Source organism: Mesocricetus auratus, unplaced genomic scaffold (genome assembly GCF_017639785.1).
Source record: "Mesocricetus auratus isolate SY011 unplaced genomic scaffold, BCM_Maur_2.0 Super-Scaffold_100024, whole genome shotgun sequence".
NCBI lineage: Eukaryota > Metazoa > Chordata > Mammalia > Rodentia > Cricetidae > Mesocricetus > Mesocricetus auratus.
In genome coordinates, this window is record NW_024429205.1 from 14280784 (window position 1) to 14298507 (window position 17724).

The 17724-nt window shown below is 43.9% G+C and overlaps 1 protein-coding gene across 1 annotated transcript; it reads right to left on the reverse strand.

Moving 5' to 3' along the window:
• Positions 1-5165: 5165 nt before the first annotated feature.
• Positions 5166-11312, reverse strand: Ttc32 (tetratricopeptide repeat domain 32). Its single transcript, XM_005079064.4, has 3 exons — positions 11080-11312; positions 6390-6556; positions 5166-5573 (listed from the first exon to the last, which is right to left on the reverse strand). Exons 1-3 carry the CDS (start codon positions 11217-11219, stop codon positions 5434-5436), a joined length of 447 nt encoding a protein of 148 aa, XP_005079121.1. The 5' UTR covers positions 11220-11312; the 3' UTR covers positions 5166-5433.
• Between the last annotated feature and the right edge of the window lie 6412 nt (positions 11313-17724).

Below are 17724 nucleotides of genomic sequence, written 5' to 3' on the forward strand. Positions count from 1 at the left end.
TTCGCTTGTAGGTGGTGGTGACTACGAGAGTGAGAGCGGAAACCATGGGCGAGCCTTGCATTTCACAGATATTCGTCTATAGCTGGGCTACATTTCTGTGTGTCTTAAGGTGCAGGCTCCCCTGCACATTGCTTCAGCTGGTGTACCGTCAAACCAGCCGGTGCACAGTTAAAGCTCCGCACAAGTGACAACAGGAAAAGACCCCTTGGGGCCCTCTTCACCAGTGTTTCTGCTAGGAATAACAGGACTGCATAAGGAGAAGTTCTAGCTAAGATGTTAAATTGTTCAATAGTACTGTCAAATATTAAACTTTTTAAGCTAAATATGACTCCTATAAGAATATGGAATGGGGGGGTTGTTGAGAGATGGTTCAGAGGTGAAGAGCATTCACTGCTCTTCGGGAAGACCTGAGTTCAATACCACATGGTGGCTCACAGCCGTCTCTAATGAGATCTGGTGCCCTCTTCTGGCATGCAGGCAAAACACTGTATACATACCAAGCAAATAAGTCTAAATTAAAAAAAAAAAGAAAGAAAGAAAGAAAGACTACAGAATGAAATCACAGCATTAATGGAAGACCCCTGAGGAGCTGAGAGTACGTGAGGATTCGCAGGCAATGCAGGGAGGACCCAGACACAGAACTCGCATTGCCCTCTTAGATGCAACACTGGTTGGTGCTCTGGAGGGCAACAAAGCAAACCTTTGGGGTTATCTTGCCTACCAGATGATTCATTTGCATGCCCTCTGGACAAAACTGGACAAGTCCATGTAACCTCAGTCAGCCTGGGTCTCAATCAACAGAATGCAATAGTCCCTGGGTGGGTCTGTCCGACTGGGCTGTCTGTGATGCTGAAAGAGCATGCACTCGTCTTTCTAAGTGTTGGATGCCTTTTCTTAGCATAAGACACAAATCTACATATTGGCAGCAGTGGCTTTCAAGTTTCCAAGTGGAGTTTGCTCTTAATATTAATCTGCTTTTCACCATCTCCCGTGTCTGTTTTCAATCAGGAGTGAGAATGAGCCACAAGCAATTCTAGCCTTGCAATAATGCTCCACTATAAAAAGCAATAATAAATGTAACGTTGCGTGGATACTCACCTTGATGGCACCAAAACATTTTATGAGCAATTTATTTTCTTAATTGGCACCAAAAAATCTACATATCTACTTTGAGTTGATGCCAGTGCCAGAATAAAAACTGATTGACACTGTTATTCCAGATGTCTGTATGGACTCGGGAAGTTCTTGACTGTCCTGGGCTCAGCTTCTCCCTCTGTAGAACCCAAGATGGTGTCCACCCCTCGGCTGTGTGCACACACGCTGGCATCACTAATGCCATCTGCATATTCCCAGGCTCTACCTCCTGGTACCTCACTTATAGGTTTCTATCATTTGTCTTTGGCCCTTGGTGCTGCGTTTTTACTTTCCTATCGTTTTAAAAAGCATGAGTTTTTTTTAATGTTACTAAGAAAATCTTACACAGAAAAAAACAATAATAACTGTATCAATCATCCTCCTTCATCGATGTTGAGAGAAGAGTGTTCTGAGGTCCCGAACCCTGGCTAAGAAGTGCTGCAAACCTCTCTTCCGTCTGCTCCACTGCCATTTCGCTCTGGGAAGCCACTTCCCTGACTAACTGGAAAACACTAAAATCTAAGCCTATGTAGACATTAAGACTGTACAAGGTGCACAGGCAGTTCAAAGTGCTCTTCTCTGGGTTCTCACATCACGTATCTCAGCAACCGGTTTAAGGGTTTATGTGTATAGGTGTCTCATCTGTGTGTGTTTGTCCGCACACTACATGCATGGAGAGCCAGAGGAGGCCAGGTAGTGACAGTGGATCTCCTGGACCTGGAATTAGGAATGGTTGTGAGTCACCATGTGGATTCTAGGAATTAAAACCAGGGTCCTCTGAAGAGCATCAAATGTTCTTACTAAGACATCACTCCAGCCCCAGCAATTAATTTTTCAAAAACAATCATTTGTTAATTCAAACAACCCAAGTAAATCTAACATTATTGTTCCTGGCAGGTATAACCCATTCCCTCCACTCAAGTTTCTGAGCAGAGACTATCATAAAGGCTTAGACCATGTGGTACATTTAAAGAAAACCAGGAGAGGCGGCTCTGATCTGGCTCATATATGTGCTGTTTGAAGCAGCTTGTGGTTAGTCTTTAATTCAACTAAAGACATTTTTCTGCATTGACTTAGAAGGTAAGACCATGGGATACCCCCACCCTGGAAGCCTGAAAATAGGTTTTTAAAAACTAGTGCGGAAACTCTGAATATAATTAAAACCTCCTAACCAAAACTTCAAATGGGCTGGTTGAATATGTAAGTTATATCCCAATAAAACTGTTTCATAATACTTCAGGAAAAAAGGAAACAATGATTCTATAAATTTATATGCAAAGTGATTGTTTACATTGTTATAGACACTTGTCACTGATTTATTTTTCTATTTGTGAAGTTAAGTCGGGTATGGTGGTATGCACCTTTAGTCCCAGCCCTTGGGAGACAGATCTCTAGTTTGAAGCCAGCATGGTCTACAAAGCAAGTTCCAGGCCAACTAGGACTACACACACACACACACACACACACACACACACACACACACACACACACACACCCTGTATTGAAAAACAAAAAGAACAAAACACAAAAATAAGGGGGGGGGAAGTAGGTGGAATAGAATAGAATGTATAAATTTCCAATTAAATGTAAACTTCTTTGCTGTTGTTAATAGCTTTCACTCAGAAGCACTTTGGTTGACAAACTTATAAAGTAAGAGAAAAGTTTAGCTATGTGAAACTTCAAGTTAAATTTTTAAGGAGTCTAGCCTCAGCAGATGAAGACTTTGAGTCTTAGTGAAATATAAATAGTGAACTGGTTTGCCCTGAGTGACAGGAAAAAAACATATCGTACCCACTGAAAGAGTTACAACCTCCAAACTGACATATCGCTAACGCTGCAGGGTAGAGATGCCAGCAAATGTCAGAGGACCCAGGAAAGCCACAGAAAGGGCAATCAGATCGTGACTGAGGGCTGACTGGGGACTCTAGCTTGCTCTTTTCACTGTGGTTTGCTCTTGTCCAATCAGTCCATGGACTTCACACAGTTCCAACCGTGGAAGAGAAAAACAGCTCCATGTTTCTCAACAAATAATTTTCTAAACTCGAAAGTAATTTAAATCCACTTATTCCATTTTACTATCCTTTGTGAAACAATTTGTATAACGAACTGCAAGTCCTTTGTGTTTTGGGTTTTTTTTTACATGGGGGGGGGTAGGAGGAGGTGCCGGGTAGGAAGGTTTGGGCACTTTTCTAGCAGATGTAGGGGAACTGGAACAATCATGAGGATAAATAACACTTAAATACCCAAGGGATCACTCAGCCAATGAGAATCGGACCACGGCTGTGAGAAGCCTAGTTCTGGAGAAGATAAAACGTGGTAAACATACTGTTTAGTTCTGTCCAGTAAAAGACAAGGGAAACTCAGTGGAGGCAAGGGTTGACCCAAACGTCAGTGATTTTTGTTTTTCTGAGAAATGAAGAAACTTTGAGTAATAAAATCTAGCAACGCAAATGAAAATGTTTTAACAAGTTTTCTTTTTCATACTACATCTGATTCCAGTCGTGAGTAAAAAAGAGAGAGCATGAGCCAAGAGAAAATAAAATTGTTTAAGTATTACTTGATTCTCTGGGTGGAATTGTGTTTAGCTCTCCCAAGGTCATGACAGCTTTCTCTTTTTCTTTCTTTTCTTTTTTTTTTTTCCCAAAAAGCTTTTTGTAAAGGGAGCTTTCTATTTTCATGTGACATAACAAATTCTTTTAACTCCCTTCCCATCAGAGATAAATCATTTTGGGAAATGTGAGCGATTCCAAAAAAAACGAGAGCAGCTTTTCATTTATGGCCATCAAACTTAATTTCCTCTTCATACTCATTCACCTGCGGCACAAAGTCTCCATGAATTTTGCCAGATAGTATTTACAAATTACAAAAAGGGCAATTACTTTCTCAGCTGCATGAGATCATTTCAAAAGAAAAAGAAAACCCTTAACCACCAGTTAAGGGTGGTGATAGCGATGGCATCCGAAGCCATGGAACTGTACAGGACTTCTAATGCCAGGCAAGCGAGCTTTCTCTCTACAATGGGGCCAGTTTCCATCCAGAACAGCTTTCCCACAGCAGCAATAATCCAGTTGGGGAGACCTCAAGCTGAGGGTCTGTGTGTTAGAATGCCAAACCGCAACAATAAAAACAAAACTGGAGATGGGACCGGACATGCTGCCTTTGGCTTGCTTCCTCCCAGTTAGTTCTTCCCGGTTCGTGAGAGCCGGTGTTTGTTGGCAGGACCCAAAACAGAGACATTAAGCTCTGCGTTAATGTGTGCCCTTGTGTCACCCCCCTCTCTACCTGACTCATGTCATAAAGACTTGGAGCAGCATTTGGTCGTACTAAGTATTCGAGCAACACCGCTGCTGCCATCATCCAGAGACAGAGACTAATTACATTGAGTACTCAGACCGTCACCCATTCCACTAATGATTTAGTTAGGATGAATTGTTTCCAACTGCTCGCCCGTAAGATAGGTGCTTATTTCTAAGGCCAAGGGTCCTGGTCTCTTAGTCCATTACCCTAAGTAAAGTGAGTTCTCAAACCACTGCTGTGGGGAGAAAATGAGCAGGAGGTGACCCCGGGGGAAGGAATCGAGACGCTGAGACATGAGCACACGATGCAATTATCTGAAGTCACAGGGGAAATGTGAACGCGGCCTGGATATGGAGCATGTTATAGCATTATTTTTACTAGGTGTCACGGTGGCGCATGGCTGTGAAGAACTGTCCTTAGGGAGATGCAGGCGAAACTGTTTAGGGTGAAGTACTATGACATCAGTATCTCATTCTCAAGTGGTTCAGCAAAAGAAACTGTCTGGGTTTTCTCTTATTTTACTGGGTTTTGTTTGAGCCTAGACTGACTTCAAACTCACAGCAATCCTCCTGCCTCAGGCTTTGAAGTGGAAGGTTTTGGTTTTAAGTATACAGGAAAAACAAATGTCATACATTCACTGGTGAACCTATATGAGGAGTTTATGTCGGGAATGTATTTTACCAGCAACCTTTTCCTGGGTGTGAAAAAAAAATTAAAAGTTGGGAATAAAAATATGTGGTAAAAATAAAACCTTTATTAAAAATAATACATATTAATTTAGATGTTTTCTTTAATAATGTACATTGATATTATTTATTTACTCTATTAAAAGATCTATTCAGCAAAGTCTCTCTTGAAATAACTTTGATTAAACATATTATTTTACTTTCACTTCTATAATGCAGTCTCTCACATATAATAAAAACAGTTCCATGTATATCTTAGAGTCAATCAGATGTAGGCTTAAGGATCTTGAGTTAAAATTTCAGTAACTTATATGCTTCAGTAACTTTTTTCAGCATTTCTTCTTTGTTTTTCTTCTTTGTCTAAAATAGTCTGCCTTAAGCTCAACACAGCATCTTGAAATCCAGGATTTAGGTCTAACACCTTCTTGAAATCTTCCAAAGCTTCATCAAAATACCCTATAGCAGAGACCCAGAGATGAAAAGAAAAGAAAAGGAAAAAAGGTGAATATTTCCACAACTGCTCACTGAAGTTTGGCTGTACATGTTTTCACACTTATGAGCTTTCACATTGCCTGCAAAAGGAAGCTGCTTCTGTCAGCAATCGGGATGGTTCATCATAATAATGTGTGCCCTTCTGTAACAAGCTATCTAAACTATCGATGAGGACAGGGAACGGTACCCAGCAACATTAGCACTCATCTAACAGACACGAGGCCCGGTTCAATCTCCAATAGCACAAAAACTACGGAAAATTGGTGATGGTTTTTATCACAGTTAATAGGTGGCCAGCATATCAATCATCATAAAATTTCAACCGAACTACATCTCTCATTTTACGTAGCTGCAGGAAAACTGAGAAACAGATTTTTCTTTTTTCTTTTCAATGGGAAATAGTATCCAAAGCCCCTTTACTCTTCTAAAAACTTCCCTTTGCACTGTCCCTGCCTTTTCAACTAGAAAGTGTAGCAGGCGCCATCAGCATTACCCTCATTTTGAGGCAGGCAATGCGCAGGCACAGAGTAATGAGGTCACCCTCGCTCCTGCGTCCAGTGCCATCCCCACAGCAGTGCTCTGCTGTGCTCTATAACACCTAGGAAATGCCTAAAAAAGTCACTCAGGAACTCAGGAATGCTTCCCTTGTTCCTCAGCTCTAATCTTAAATTTCACCTAATTGTCAAACTTGATTCCTTCACAATAGTTGATCACTCTGAAGCAATGGAATACAGTCCACGAGAAAAGCAAAACATCAGAAGGAAAAAAAAAAAACCTTACCCAGCCTATAGCGTATCAAGCCTCTGTTGTAATATGGAACTTCAAAGTTGGGCAGGATTTCTATAGCCGATGTGTAGTCGTCCATGGCTTCGTAAAAGTCAACGCTGAAGTACTTGGTTTGCCCCCTGTTGTTATATGCGGTGGCCAAATCCTCGGGGCTGCATTTGCTTTCAACAAAAAGTTCACATTAAAAGCACACTGTTAAACTCCCTTGCTTCCACGCTCTTTGGGGCTCTGTCAAACTCCATAGCCTCCAACACACTGTGTGGAAGCTGAAATGCCAAGTTGAAAAAGCAAAACTGCACTTGAAAAACGACAATCAATTTCTGTTTAGGCTTACATTGGGCTACGGCATAGTATGAATTTGAAGTCTGTGGGTGTTAAGAGTCTTCAAAACCCCTGCTCTTTGCCAGCCTGTTTTGCTCACTACTAAAATGATTGTTGAACATTTTCAGAGCCTACACTAGAGGGAAGAAACGCATGCCGATCAAGGAAAGCCTGCCCAGGTACCAGTGAGCTACCAAAGTGTCAGTCACTTTTAGTTTACTCTAAAATGTAGGTGGTCTTCAAACAATGACATCTGAAATCACTTTTCTGCCAGTAAGGAAACACTGGTTAAGCAGTGGTTAACCATGGGTGGAATACTCCACAGTTCTGCCCTTCCTGTGAGAGTCCAGACACCCAGCAGCTGGGGCGGCCACTAGTTCAAAGCCTCTCGCTCTAGCTCTGAGCCAGGCGTATTTCTGCCTGCCTGCCTGCCTGCCTGCCTGCCTTCCTTCCTTCCTTCCTTCCTTCCTTCCTTCCTTCCTTCCTTCCTCCCTCCCTCCCTCCCTCCCTTCCTCCCTCCCTCCCTCCTTCTTTCCTTCCCTTCCTTTGTCCTTTTTCCCAAAGTGATTCTCAAATTTGAACCTGACGGAGAAACTACATGTGACATCAGTTCTCTCTCTCCATCTTTATATGGGCTCCAAGGAATCGAACTACTCAGGTGCCAGGCTGGTACAACAAGCACCTATACCTGCTGAGCCCTATCACTGGCCCATCTGCTGTTTCTCTTGACATTTTAATCCTTGAGAACTCAGACAGGGACTGTGGCTACTGCTGCACACAGGGGTCCTTGAAGTTAGGGGTGAGGAGAGGAGGTATGTTAGATTGTTTTGGTTTTTTGTCCTGGAACTCACTACTTTGATCTGGCTGGCCTCTGCCTCCCAAGTCCTGCGATCAAAACATGCTCACCACACCCTCATGGTCCTGCAGTTTAAACTTCATAATAGTGGAGAGGAGGAACCGTTGGAACTTAGAAATGTTTGTGAGACACCTCTGAAGACCACTAACACCACCATTAAAGGCTAAAGAACAGAAGGCTGTGTGTCTATCTGTCAGGACACTAGCTGAGCTGCTGCCCCCAGACTTCGGAAAGAAAATGCTGCCTCAGGACTTCAGTAAAAATTTCATTATTCATTTGAGGTTTCAACACTTTGACATAAATTCTCATCCTCAGATGATCAGAGTCTTAGATTTCATTACGGCAAATTCTAAAATCCTACTTTTCATGAAAGCAGATACTCTGTTTGCAATCTTAAAGACACTGGCAGGGCTGGAGAGATGGTTCAACGGTTAAGAGCACATGTTGCTCTTCCAGAGGACCCAGGTTCAATTCCCAGCACCTACATGGTGGTTCACAACTTTAACTCTGTAACTCCAGTGCCAGAGAATCTAATGACCTCTCCTGGCCTCTGTGAGTATTGCACACACCTGCTACACAGATACACATGTAATCAAAACACCCATACAGATTTATAAGAAAAATTTTTTAAAGAGATGGGCTAATACTGAACACTGACTTTCATTGTAATGATATTGATTTTTTAAAAGACAGTATTTCTTTTGGGAATTTACCGTATGCATTGCGGAAGGGCACAGTGTGTCTGTAGGGCCAGAGTGGTGCTCTCCTTCCTGCTTCACACGCATTCCAGGGTTTGAACTCAGGCCATTAGGCTTGCATGGCAAGCATCTTTACCCACTGGGACCCATGATAGTATTTTCTGTACTGCATTTAACCAAAGCGCCTACTCTAAATATTGGAATTTTAGCATTTGCTAACATTGGACAAGATAAATATCTGAAAAATTAAATTACGGCTAAAGCTGACCTTGGATATTAAAAAAGCAACAGCAACAAAAGCAAGAACTGCAAATGATTCAGCCACCCAATGTTTTAAAAAAATAAGCTTAAATTTCCAAAGACATATTTGAAGGTACAAGTTGAACTAACAGACTTTGAGTTCTGAACTCTAAGGGAACTGAATGCTCATTCTACAGATGAGAGAGTGGCCAGAGGAAATGTCCAGTGGAACAGTAACGCTGAGACTAGACGGTGGTGCCGGCACGCTGAACTGTTACAGCCACACAGGTGGGTTTCCCAGCATGCACTGGGCAGAGACCAGCTTGCTGTGGTGGACATAGGCTCCTGGGCTGAGCCGTACAAAGGGGTATATTGTTTCTGAAACTTCCTGGGTAAGCCGTCCCTGCCCTACACAAGAACAGAAATGAGGTCTCCCATGCCTGCCAGCCTTTCTTATGGGGAGTGGTGGTGGAGTCGGTGGAATACTCGCCTACATCAACACCCTTCCCCCTCCCCCAGGGCTCAGGGTATGGGAAGAGAGGGGAGAAAAACTGGACGAGCCTGGGGTTGAGAGAGGAACAGTGAAACCGTGATTTCTGAGCATTGCAGGGCCACTGCACCAAGGACTCACTCAGATGAGCTGTGGTCGTCTACACGCGATCAAGCCAGGTAACACTCCACCATTGATGAGGTGGGGCTCATCGTCCCTACCCCCAGAGGAGTTACAGACAGGGGAGGGAGGGAGGGAGGGAGGGAGGGAGGGGAGGGAGGGAGGGAGGGAGGGAGGGAGGGAGGGAGGGAGGGAGGGACAGTCAATTGTCTTTAAGGACATAGCCCCTAGTAGGTTGACCAAACTCCTGGATGGCCCATGAGTAAATGGGTGGAGCTGAGTGGAGTTAAGATGAATAGTGTGGGAAGGGGTGAAGATTATCAAATACATTGTATAAAATTCTCAAAGGATTAATAAAATACTGTATTTTTTAATTAAAGAAATTTCTGTTAACTATTGTGCTAAAATTAAAAAGCAGTTTTAACTGTCTGGCTTAATTCCATGTGAATCTTACAAACAACTAAGAATGCAGCCTTCAGTATTGGCTCTCATACAAAAGACAAGCTTGCATCCTATAAAAAAAATTTTTAAAAAACCTTCCAGGATAAACCAGGAGTACTGGCACACGCTTTAATTCCAGCACTTTGAGAGGCAGAGGCAGGTGAATCTCTGAATTGAAGACCAACCTGGTGTGCAGAGGGAGTTCCAGTACACCTGTCTCAAAGCTAAAAAAGAAAAAAAAAATCTTTCAAAAGAAGGCTGATGCTGCAGGTCACACAAGCGGCAAGAAAAATACCTAGCAAATTTCTCTGCGTTCACTCCACACCATCCAGAAGCACAACAAAGGCTAAGCTTAAGTAACTAAGGCTACATAGTCAGACACCAAGGAGAGGCTAAGGAGCCTGTTAACATCACAGAGTAAAACCAGACTTCAGGTGCATGCAGTGGAAGTGTGAACCTGCAGGCAGAAAAGCTCTCCTATCTGGGTTGGATCAAGTCTCCAGATTTAACGACCAATTTGCAACTAACACAGAAAGACAGGGAGTTGAGACTTCTCTGACAGGCAGACAGATCAGGAGAGAAGCCAGGACAAGCTGGCCGGCTTCTTTCTCACCCTGCTGACCTCAAACAAAACCCAGGCAGCCTAATTGGAGGCCTGGTGGGATTTTTCCCCCCCACTAGCAGGGCCCCCTGCTGGCGGGACTGCTCTACTCCTCCACAAGTTCAAAGCTGGCTCACGACATGTTTAGGCCAAAATTGAGGACCTATCAGCCACCCTGTGTTCAAACTGACCAACCCTCAGTCCCTTAAAACCCCCAGAAGACTGGATTTGGGGAAACCTGAAATCCCTCCCTGCTCTTCCGGCTGCATGTTTCCCCCACCCCTAGAAAACCCTTGTGTTGTTAACTGTAACTTCCTTCATTAGCTGCTCTTGCCCTGGCTTGAGATTTTTTTTTTTTTTTTACTGTCTTTTAATTCTTGAACTGGCAGAGAACAGGAACCCAATCAAGACCCCTAGATGTCAAAGTTTCAGTAGACGAACTGTCACAGACACCTGGCTCAATCCAGCAGCTCCAAAACACGTTCACCTGAAATGCAACCCCGTCTCCTCAAGCCTTACATCGGGGTGGGCTTAAAGGGGGGCGGGGGGAATGTGTGCGCCTTTGATAAACTGCTCAAACCCAAACATCTAAATGACGAGCTTTATTGGCCAATAAAAATGCCCTGGACCGCTGCACATTCGACAGAAAGGAATCTTGGGATGCTGCAGGACGTCTATTAAAATCCACAGCGTCTGAACCGGAACCTGTGGTTCCGAGGAGAGCGGCACAGCCGGGCCACCTTCCCGGCCCAGGGATGCGACTTCCGGCCGCCGGGGCCGCGGGGGAGACCGGCGTGTCCCCGTCCCCGACGGGACTCCGAGGACCACCCCGGCCCGTCCCCGGCACAGTCCGGGTCCCCGCCCGGGGCTCCGAGGACAGCGTCCGTCCGAGAACCACCCCTTCTCGCGATACTTACCTCCCGCGGCTCGCGCAATGGCCAATGAACGCCGAGTACAGCGCCTGCGCCTCGGCAAACTCGCCCCTGGCGAAACAAGCCTGGGCCAAGGCCAGGGCAGCTGGGCTCTCTCGGCTCTCTTGGCCCTGCGGTCCGGCCATGACCGCCTCACTCGTGTGGAAGCGGAATCTCAGCCGCCAGCGCACGGGACTTACTTCGTTGGCTAACGAAAGCGCGCTGCTACGGAATGGGAAGTTTGTCCTGCTTGAGGACCCGTAGTATCGCGAGATGCCTAGTGAAGCTGGTGGAAAATTAAGACATTGAAAATCTGATGTGTGTATGCATGCATAATACATCATACATACATACATACATACATACATACATACATACATACATACATACATACATACTGGATGATTGGATGGATAGGTGGATAGAGCAAAGATGATAGATACATACATGAGATGGATGGATGAAAGAGATTAGATATACAGATATGTGCATATATATATATACATATATATTTATTTATTTGAGGAGCCTGATGCGGGGAAGGGGAGGAGATTGGCCCTGAAGTCAGTTTCTTTTGTTTTAGAGAGGGTCGTTTGTTTTTAAGGATGCACTTAAACACGATGCTCATGTGCTGATTCTGGGTGAATTGAAGGCGAAATACTTAAAACATTAAGATCCAAAATGTAACTATCTAAGTAAAGCAATTTCCAGTGCATCTAAAGGGAGTGCTGTAGTGTGCATGCACACACACACACACACACACACACACACACACACACACGCCCCAGCTCATGAGTACAACTCTTAATGTAACAATGTGCTGATGCAGGGCCTAGTGCAGATGGGCTGCACCCTCTTGAGTGGACTAGTGCCACTCATGTAGAAAACAGACTGCTGCACACTTGTTTTGCCATGTAATGATGAGGCAAGAAGACCTGTACATTGCGAGGGCTTCCCAGCCACCAAAACCGAATTGAATGAATTTATTTATATGTGACCCAGACTAGCATTGTTACAGTGACACTAAATAAATATTATGAGGCATTTGATAGAATTAGCTATAAAAATAAAGGTCAGAGAAGAAAGACATCAACTTGGAAAGTAGTTGTTGTAGGCTTTTGGTCGGATCAGGTGGGACAGGTATTCTGGCACTTGGAAGTCACAGAATACTGAGTGTTACACAGCTCAGACCAGAAGGGATCCTGGAGCTCGGGAGCCAAGGACCACCACAGGCTGCAGTAAGTGTAGCAGCTTACAGCCCTGCCCCAGGGAAAGGCTTCTATCCCTTCTGCTCCGGCAGGAGAGGGTCTTCCAGCTGGGGATGTTCACCCAGCGTAGCAGTTTTGCCCCGGCAGGAGGTTTTCCCCAGGGGAAGTTGCTACAGTTCAGCTCTGCTCCCTGAGTGGAGTGTAACAGTTGTCATCTTTAATGTAGGACTTCCTGCTGAAACAGTATATGTCACGTCTGCTGCGTGGCCTGTGTCCGAGAACGTGCGGAGGGTGTCGGGGATTGACAACACAGAGACTCGTTTAACGATATAAAGAGAACTTTAAACAGGCTCCAAAAAGGTTCAAGAAAACCTCCTAAGAAAAGCTCCCACCAGAGAAGCTTCTGCTCTCTCCTCTACCCTGGCTGGTTCTGCTCTGACCCAGAGGTGGATGTGTGTGGGTTTTTAAGGTGCGATTAGTCTTTGGACAAGGTCGAGGTCAGGGCGGTTTCCGTGGGCCTTTCCCAGGAACTTATTGTATCATTTTTAGTAAACATGTTTTTACTAAACATTGTCTTACAGCTGCCTACTCCCAGGCAGAAGGGGAAGTGGCCAGGAACTTATTGTATCATTTTTAGTAAACATGTTTTTACTAAACATTGTCTTACAGCTGCCTACTCCCAGGCAGAAGGGGAAGTGGGTTTCTGCTCAAGGTCTGGTGTTCCCACAATTTACCCCTTTTTATTTTCAAATGAGGCACTCCTGGCTTAGGTCAAGTAGGGTCACCCTCCCTTTTCCGTCTTTGGGGGACCTTGAACCCCTGTTTTAGGTGGGAGGGGTCTTCCCCACAGGTTGCCCGTCATCGGAGATACCCCAACCTTAAATCATCTGTAACCAACCTTTATGGCTATCGGGATTGCCATGGGCTAAGCTAAGCAATACTTGGTTACGGATCTCTTGTCTCTGGAACAAGGCACGTTTGAGCTCGGCATAAAGCCAGAATGCCTACTGCCACTGCCACCATTTCCAGGACCCCCATTGACATAGCGCCTCTCCATCACCATACCCATCACCAGATCTGGGCCATAACATTCTACCAGCCTTTGTCTGTTACAAGGGTAACCTGCACGTGATTTACATTCTGTTACAAGGGTAACCCGCATGTGATTTACATTTACAATTTGATAAAGTTTCCAATCGTTTTAAGATCTGCTCAGGAAAGCATTTAGAAAGTGCACTTGCACAGATACATTAGGTACAATCATTAATGTTACACATGTAGCATTATGAAAAATATGAACAATAGTTGTCGCATTAGGACAAGTTGCATTTCTCCAGAAAAATACACTGGCCTAGTCGTGATTCCAGAAATAGGAACCATCAAGTCTGATATTTTAAGTGACCATGTCCTGTTTAAATACTGAAAAGAGGCTTTTGCCACTCATAGTCCATACCAATGTCCAAATACTTTAAATGGGTCCTTTTTTCCCCTAAAGGGAAAACTGGCAAAGTGAACTCTGTTGTTTTAAGGTGTGTCAAGGGCAGACAGTTAGTCTTTCCAGTTCTCTGTTGGTTTCGGGATGAAAACTCACGGGTCCGGAAGGTTAATGTAGCAGGTCTGTTGAGAAACTGGAAATCTCGAACCGACTGTTTTCTTTCTTTCTTGGGCTGTAGATTCGATGACATCAAGGGTCAAGAACACTGATTTAGGAGATCTCACTCAAACTGGCTTAGGTAGGCTCCCATGGTCTCAGGTCCAGTTTTTCTCTGCTCCATGCATCTCACTAATTGGTCTGATAGCTGCTAAAGCTTTATTCTTTTCCTGTAAGAAAACACAAACATGCCCTCGACCCCAAATTAGGGTCTTCTCCACTGTCTAGTTTATGGATGTCTCCATTTGACCTGAGTAATGGTTGCTCAAGTTTTATCATGCCAGAATCTGTCTGAAGCTCACTGGCATTCACATTATAAAATTTTTAAATGAGGAGTGTATTATTTGATGAGTCATGTGGGGACTGGGGACATTATTCCCCCTTTTTTATTTTCTAAAAAAAAGTTTTTTTGAACTGTTGAAGCTGGACCATAACAGTAGAAGGATTTGTCTACCCTCCTTGGTTAACTATCTAGGTAAATTGGGATTACTATTTAGATTATTTGTAGATGCCCATTAAAAAGGACATATCCATTAAATATTTCCCAAAAACTTCTGAAAATCACTCAAAGATTGTAAACTATACTGTGTCCAAATAACTTTTGAAAATTATTGGAAGTCTGTGAGTAGTCTTTCCCAATCTAACCTGTAGAGCTCTCACTAGCTGACAAGGCCTCATTTGTATCTTAAATTTTTCTATTAAAACATTAACAGACTGGCTGGATGTTCCTTTTGGCTATATATAAAGCAATCTAGGTAGCTTCTGAACTATTTTTTGAAGGGATTTAAGTATCCTTTTAATCATATAAGCAGTTTACACTCACACATTCGCAATCACATTTTATATATACCGGTGTGGCCACACCATACATTTAGAACATACATGCATCTTTTAGTCATCCTTTTTCCCTAGGTCATGATTAGTCTGTTGCAATGAAGCTTCCTTAATTGAAATCTATGTAAAAGAACAACTCCAGCCAATCCTTGAACTAAAAAGGTTAAAAAGTCCTATATGTTTTTATCATTCCTCCATTTGAGCTACAGTCATGGGGTACAGCCGTACCTACTCCTTGTAACTCTGTAGATGTAAGGTAGAGAGGCCAGGCTTTTGGCCAAAAGTTTTTAGAGATGACTCACAAAATAGAACTTAAATGTAAACAAAATTTTCCATTCCATATACCTTTGTCTTTGTCTTTTTCTTTAATTAATACCAGTACCAATTTTTTTTTGAGTCAGGGTTTCTCTGTATTGTTTGGAGGCTGTACTGGGACTTGCATAAAGGTGTGTTGGGATTAAAAGCGTATGCCGCTGGGAATCTCTTGGATTCCCCTACTTCCTGACCCTGGTATCAGGCTTAGGAGGGGGAAACTCAGAATGTCTAGTTTTTGACTTTTTAATCTCATTGGCAGCAGCCGCTTCCAATGTATTGTTGGTGTTATAAAATGGATGAACAGGGAGCTGGAATGACTAACTGGCATCAACATGGGGGGAATCCTTACCAACGCCCATATTTCCCTTACCTGAGTGTTCAGCAATGGTTGGATCATCTTTAGCATGGTGAGCATTACTAGTATCCGGAGTAGTATTGGGGTCGACATGCCTGATGCACCGTTCGGGGACCCAAATGGGCTTCTCACTTCCTGGAGGGAAAACACAAACAGCCCCTCAGACCCTAGCTAGTAGGGGAGTGGGTGGCTGCCATTTTCCTGTAATCAAATCCTTCCATCTGACCCATCCCAAGGACTGGGAGGGTTTGTTCCAATGTCTCTCCATAGCAGACAAATTATTATGGTCTATGGTCAAAAAATTTAAAATGTAAAGTATGGTGGATAACTGAATATTGGGGAGGTAACATACTCCCCTTTTTTATTTTCTTAAAATACTGTTTGAGAGTGGCATGGGTGCGCTCCACAATAGCCTGTCCCGTGGGGTTGTGAGGAATACCAAAAGAATGGACAATGTGATGTTCCCTGCAAAAGGCAGCAAAGCGATTGCTGGCATAGGCAGGGCCATTGTCCGTTTTTAGGGCATCTGGAACACCCATGTAGGCAAAGGCCTGCAGGCAATGAGAAATAACATCTTTAATCTTCTCTCCTGAGTGGAGAGATGCAAAAATCAGTTTAGAATACGTATCCACCGAGACATGTATGTATTTTAATTTCCCTGCCTGTGGCAAGTGAGTGACATCCATTTGCCAGAGATGGTTGGCCCTGAGGCCCCGGGGATTTACCCCCTCATTGGGAGAATTATGATAAGGGGCACAATCAGGGCACTGAGAGGTAATCTGTGTAGCTATGGATAAGGGGCACCCAGTGTGAAATTTAATGGAGCGGGCATTTAGATGATACCTCCCATGGAGCTGGTGGGCCAGCTGCTCCTGAGTAAATAAGACCCTAGGGCGGGTCAAGGAGTCAGCAATTTCATTGCCCTGGGCAAGGGGTCCTGGAAGGTTAGTATGTGTACGAATAAATCCCACATAAGCAGGGTGGATGCGCTGCCAAATAAGATGTTGGAGCTGAACTAATAAGGAACGAACCTGGGAGGTTGGAAGAACATATGGAGAAGTTTCTAAAGGTCTAACAATGTTGGCAACATAAACACTATCAGTATATAAATTAAAGGGCTCTCCCTCAAACATTTGGAAAGCCATCAAGCATGCAAACAACTCGGCGGCTTGTGCTGACATCTGCCCTATGGGTACCCTCTTCTGTACCTGAGAAGAAACCACCACCGCGAAACCCTTGGAGGAGCCGTCTGTAAAGACTGGGCGAGCTCCAACTAGAGGGTTCTCCTTTAAAATCTTGGGAAAGATCACAGGGTGTTGTTTGAAAAAAGACATCAAGGGGCTGTTGGGATATTGGTTATCAAACTGTGTGCCTGTAGATGTAATAAACAGGGTCCACCCATCATGGAAGATCTGTAGATGTTCCACCTCCTCCTTACCATAAGGAAGGATAATTTTATCAGGACTCTTTCTAAAGGTTTGAATGCTAAACTTGTGTGCCTTTCACAACAATTGTAAAATGAGATCATAGTAAGGGGTCACTACCTTCTTAGGGGAGGCTGACAAATGTATCCAATAAATAGGACCAGTCTGCCAAAACACAGCAGTGGGTGAAAAGCTAGATGAAAGTACAACCAGAACAAGGGGCTGCCCATAATCTATACGCCGAAGGTGGGCTTGCTCTATACTTAACAACAATTGTAGGGCTTCCCTGGCCTCTGGGGTAATCTGTCTAGGGGAAGTTGGAGCAGGGTCCCCAGGAAGAATATCATAAAGCGCTTTAAGAGCCCCTGTTTTAATAGAAAGAGAAGGGAGAAACCATTGTACCTCTCCCAAGAATCTCTGTCAATCATGAAGTGTTTTTAAATTTGAACAATCAATTTGGAGTCTTTGTGGCCGGAGGCCAGTTTGTTGAATTTGATGACCCAAATAAGTATAAGGGGGTCTCTTTTGGATCTTTTCAGGAGCCAAAATAAATCCTCGGGCCTCCAGAAGCTCCTGTAGCTCTGCAAAGGCTATGTAACATTGTCTTTCTTCGGCCGCGGTCAAAAGAATATCATCCATGTAGTGGATAATGTAAAGATCAGGGAACTTACGTCTGAGGGGATCTAAACAAGCAGTTACATAAATCTGGCATATAGTTGGACTATTAGCCATCCCTTGGGGGAGCACCACCCATTGGAAGCGAAGGGCAGGCTCCCTAAAGTTAATCGCAGGAAGGCTAAATGCAAACCGAGGACTATCTTGAGAATGCAAGGGAATAGAAAAGAAGCAATCCTTTAAATCAAT

What these genes read in the sequence shown, in the direction of transcription:
- Ttc32 (XM_005079064.4), bottom strand. Translation starts at nt 11,219, where the DNA reads ATGGCCGGACCGCAGGGCCAAGAGAGCCGAGAGAGCCCAGCTGCCCTG. An exon ending in CATTGCGCGAGCCGCGGGAG is followed by an intron (nt 6,557 to 11,079) that starts GTAAGTATCGCG and finishes TTTTGTTGAAAG; the next exon opens with CAAATGCAGCCCCGAGGATT. An exon ending in CTTGATACGCTATAGGCTGG is followed by an intron (nt 5,574 to 6,389) that starts GTAAGGTTTTTT and finishes TCTCTGCTATAG; the next exon opens with GGTATTTTGATGAAGCTTTG.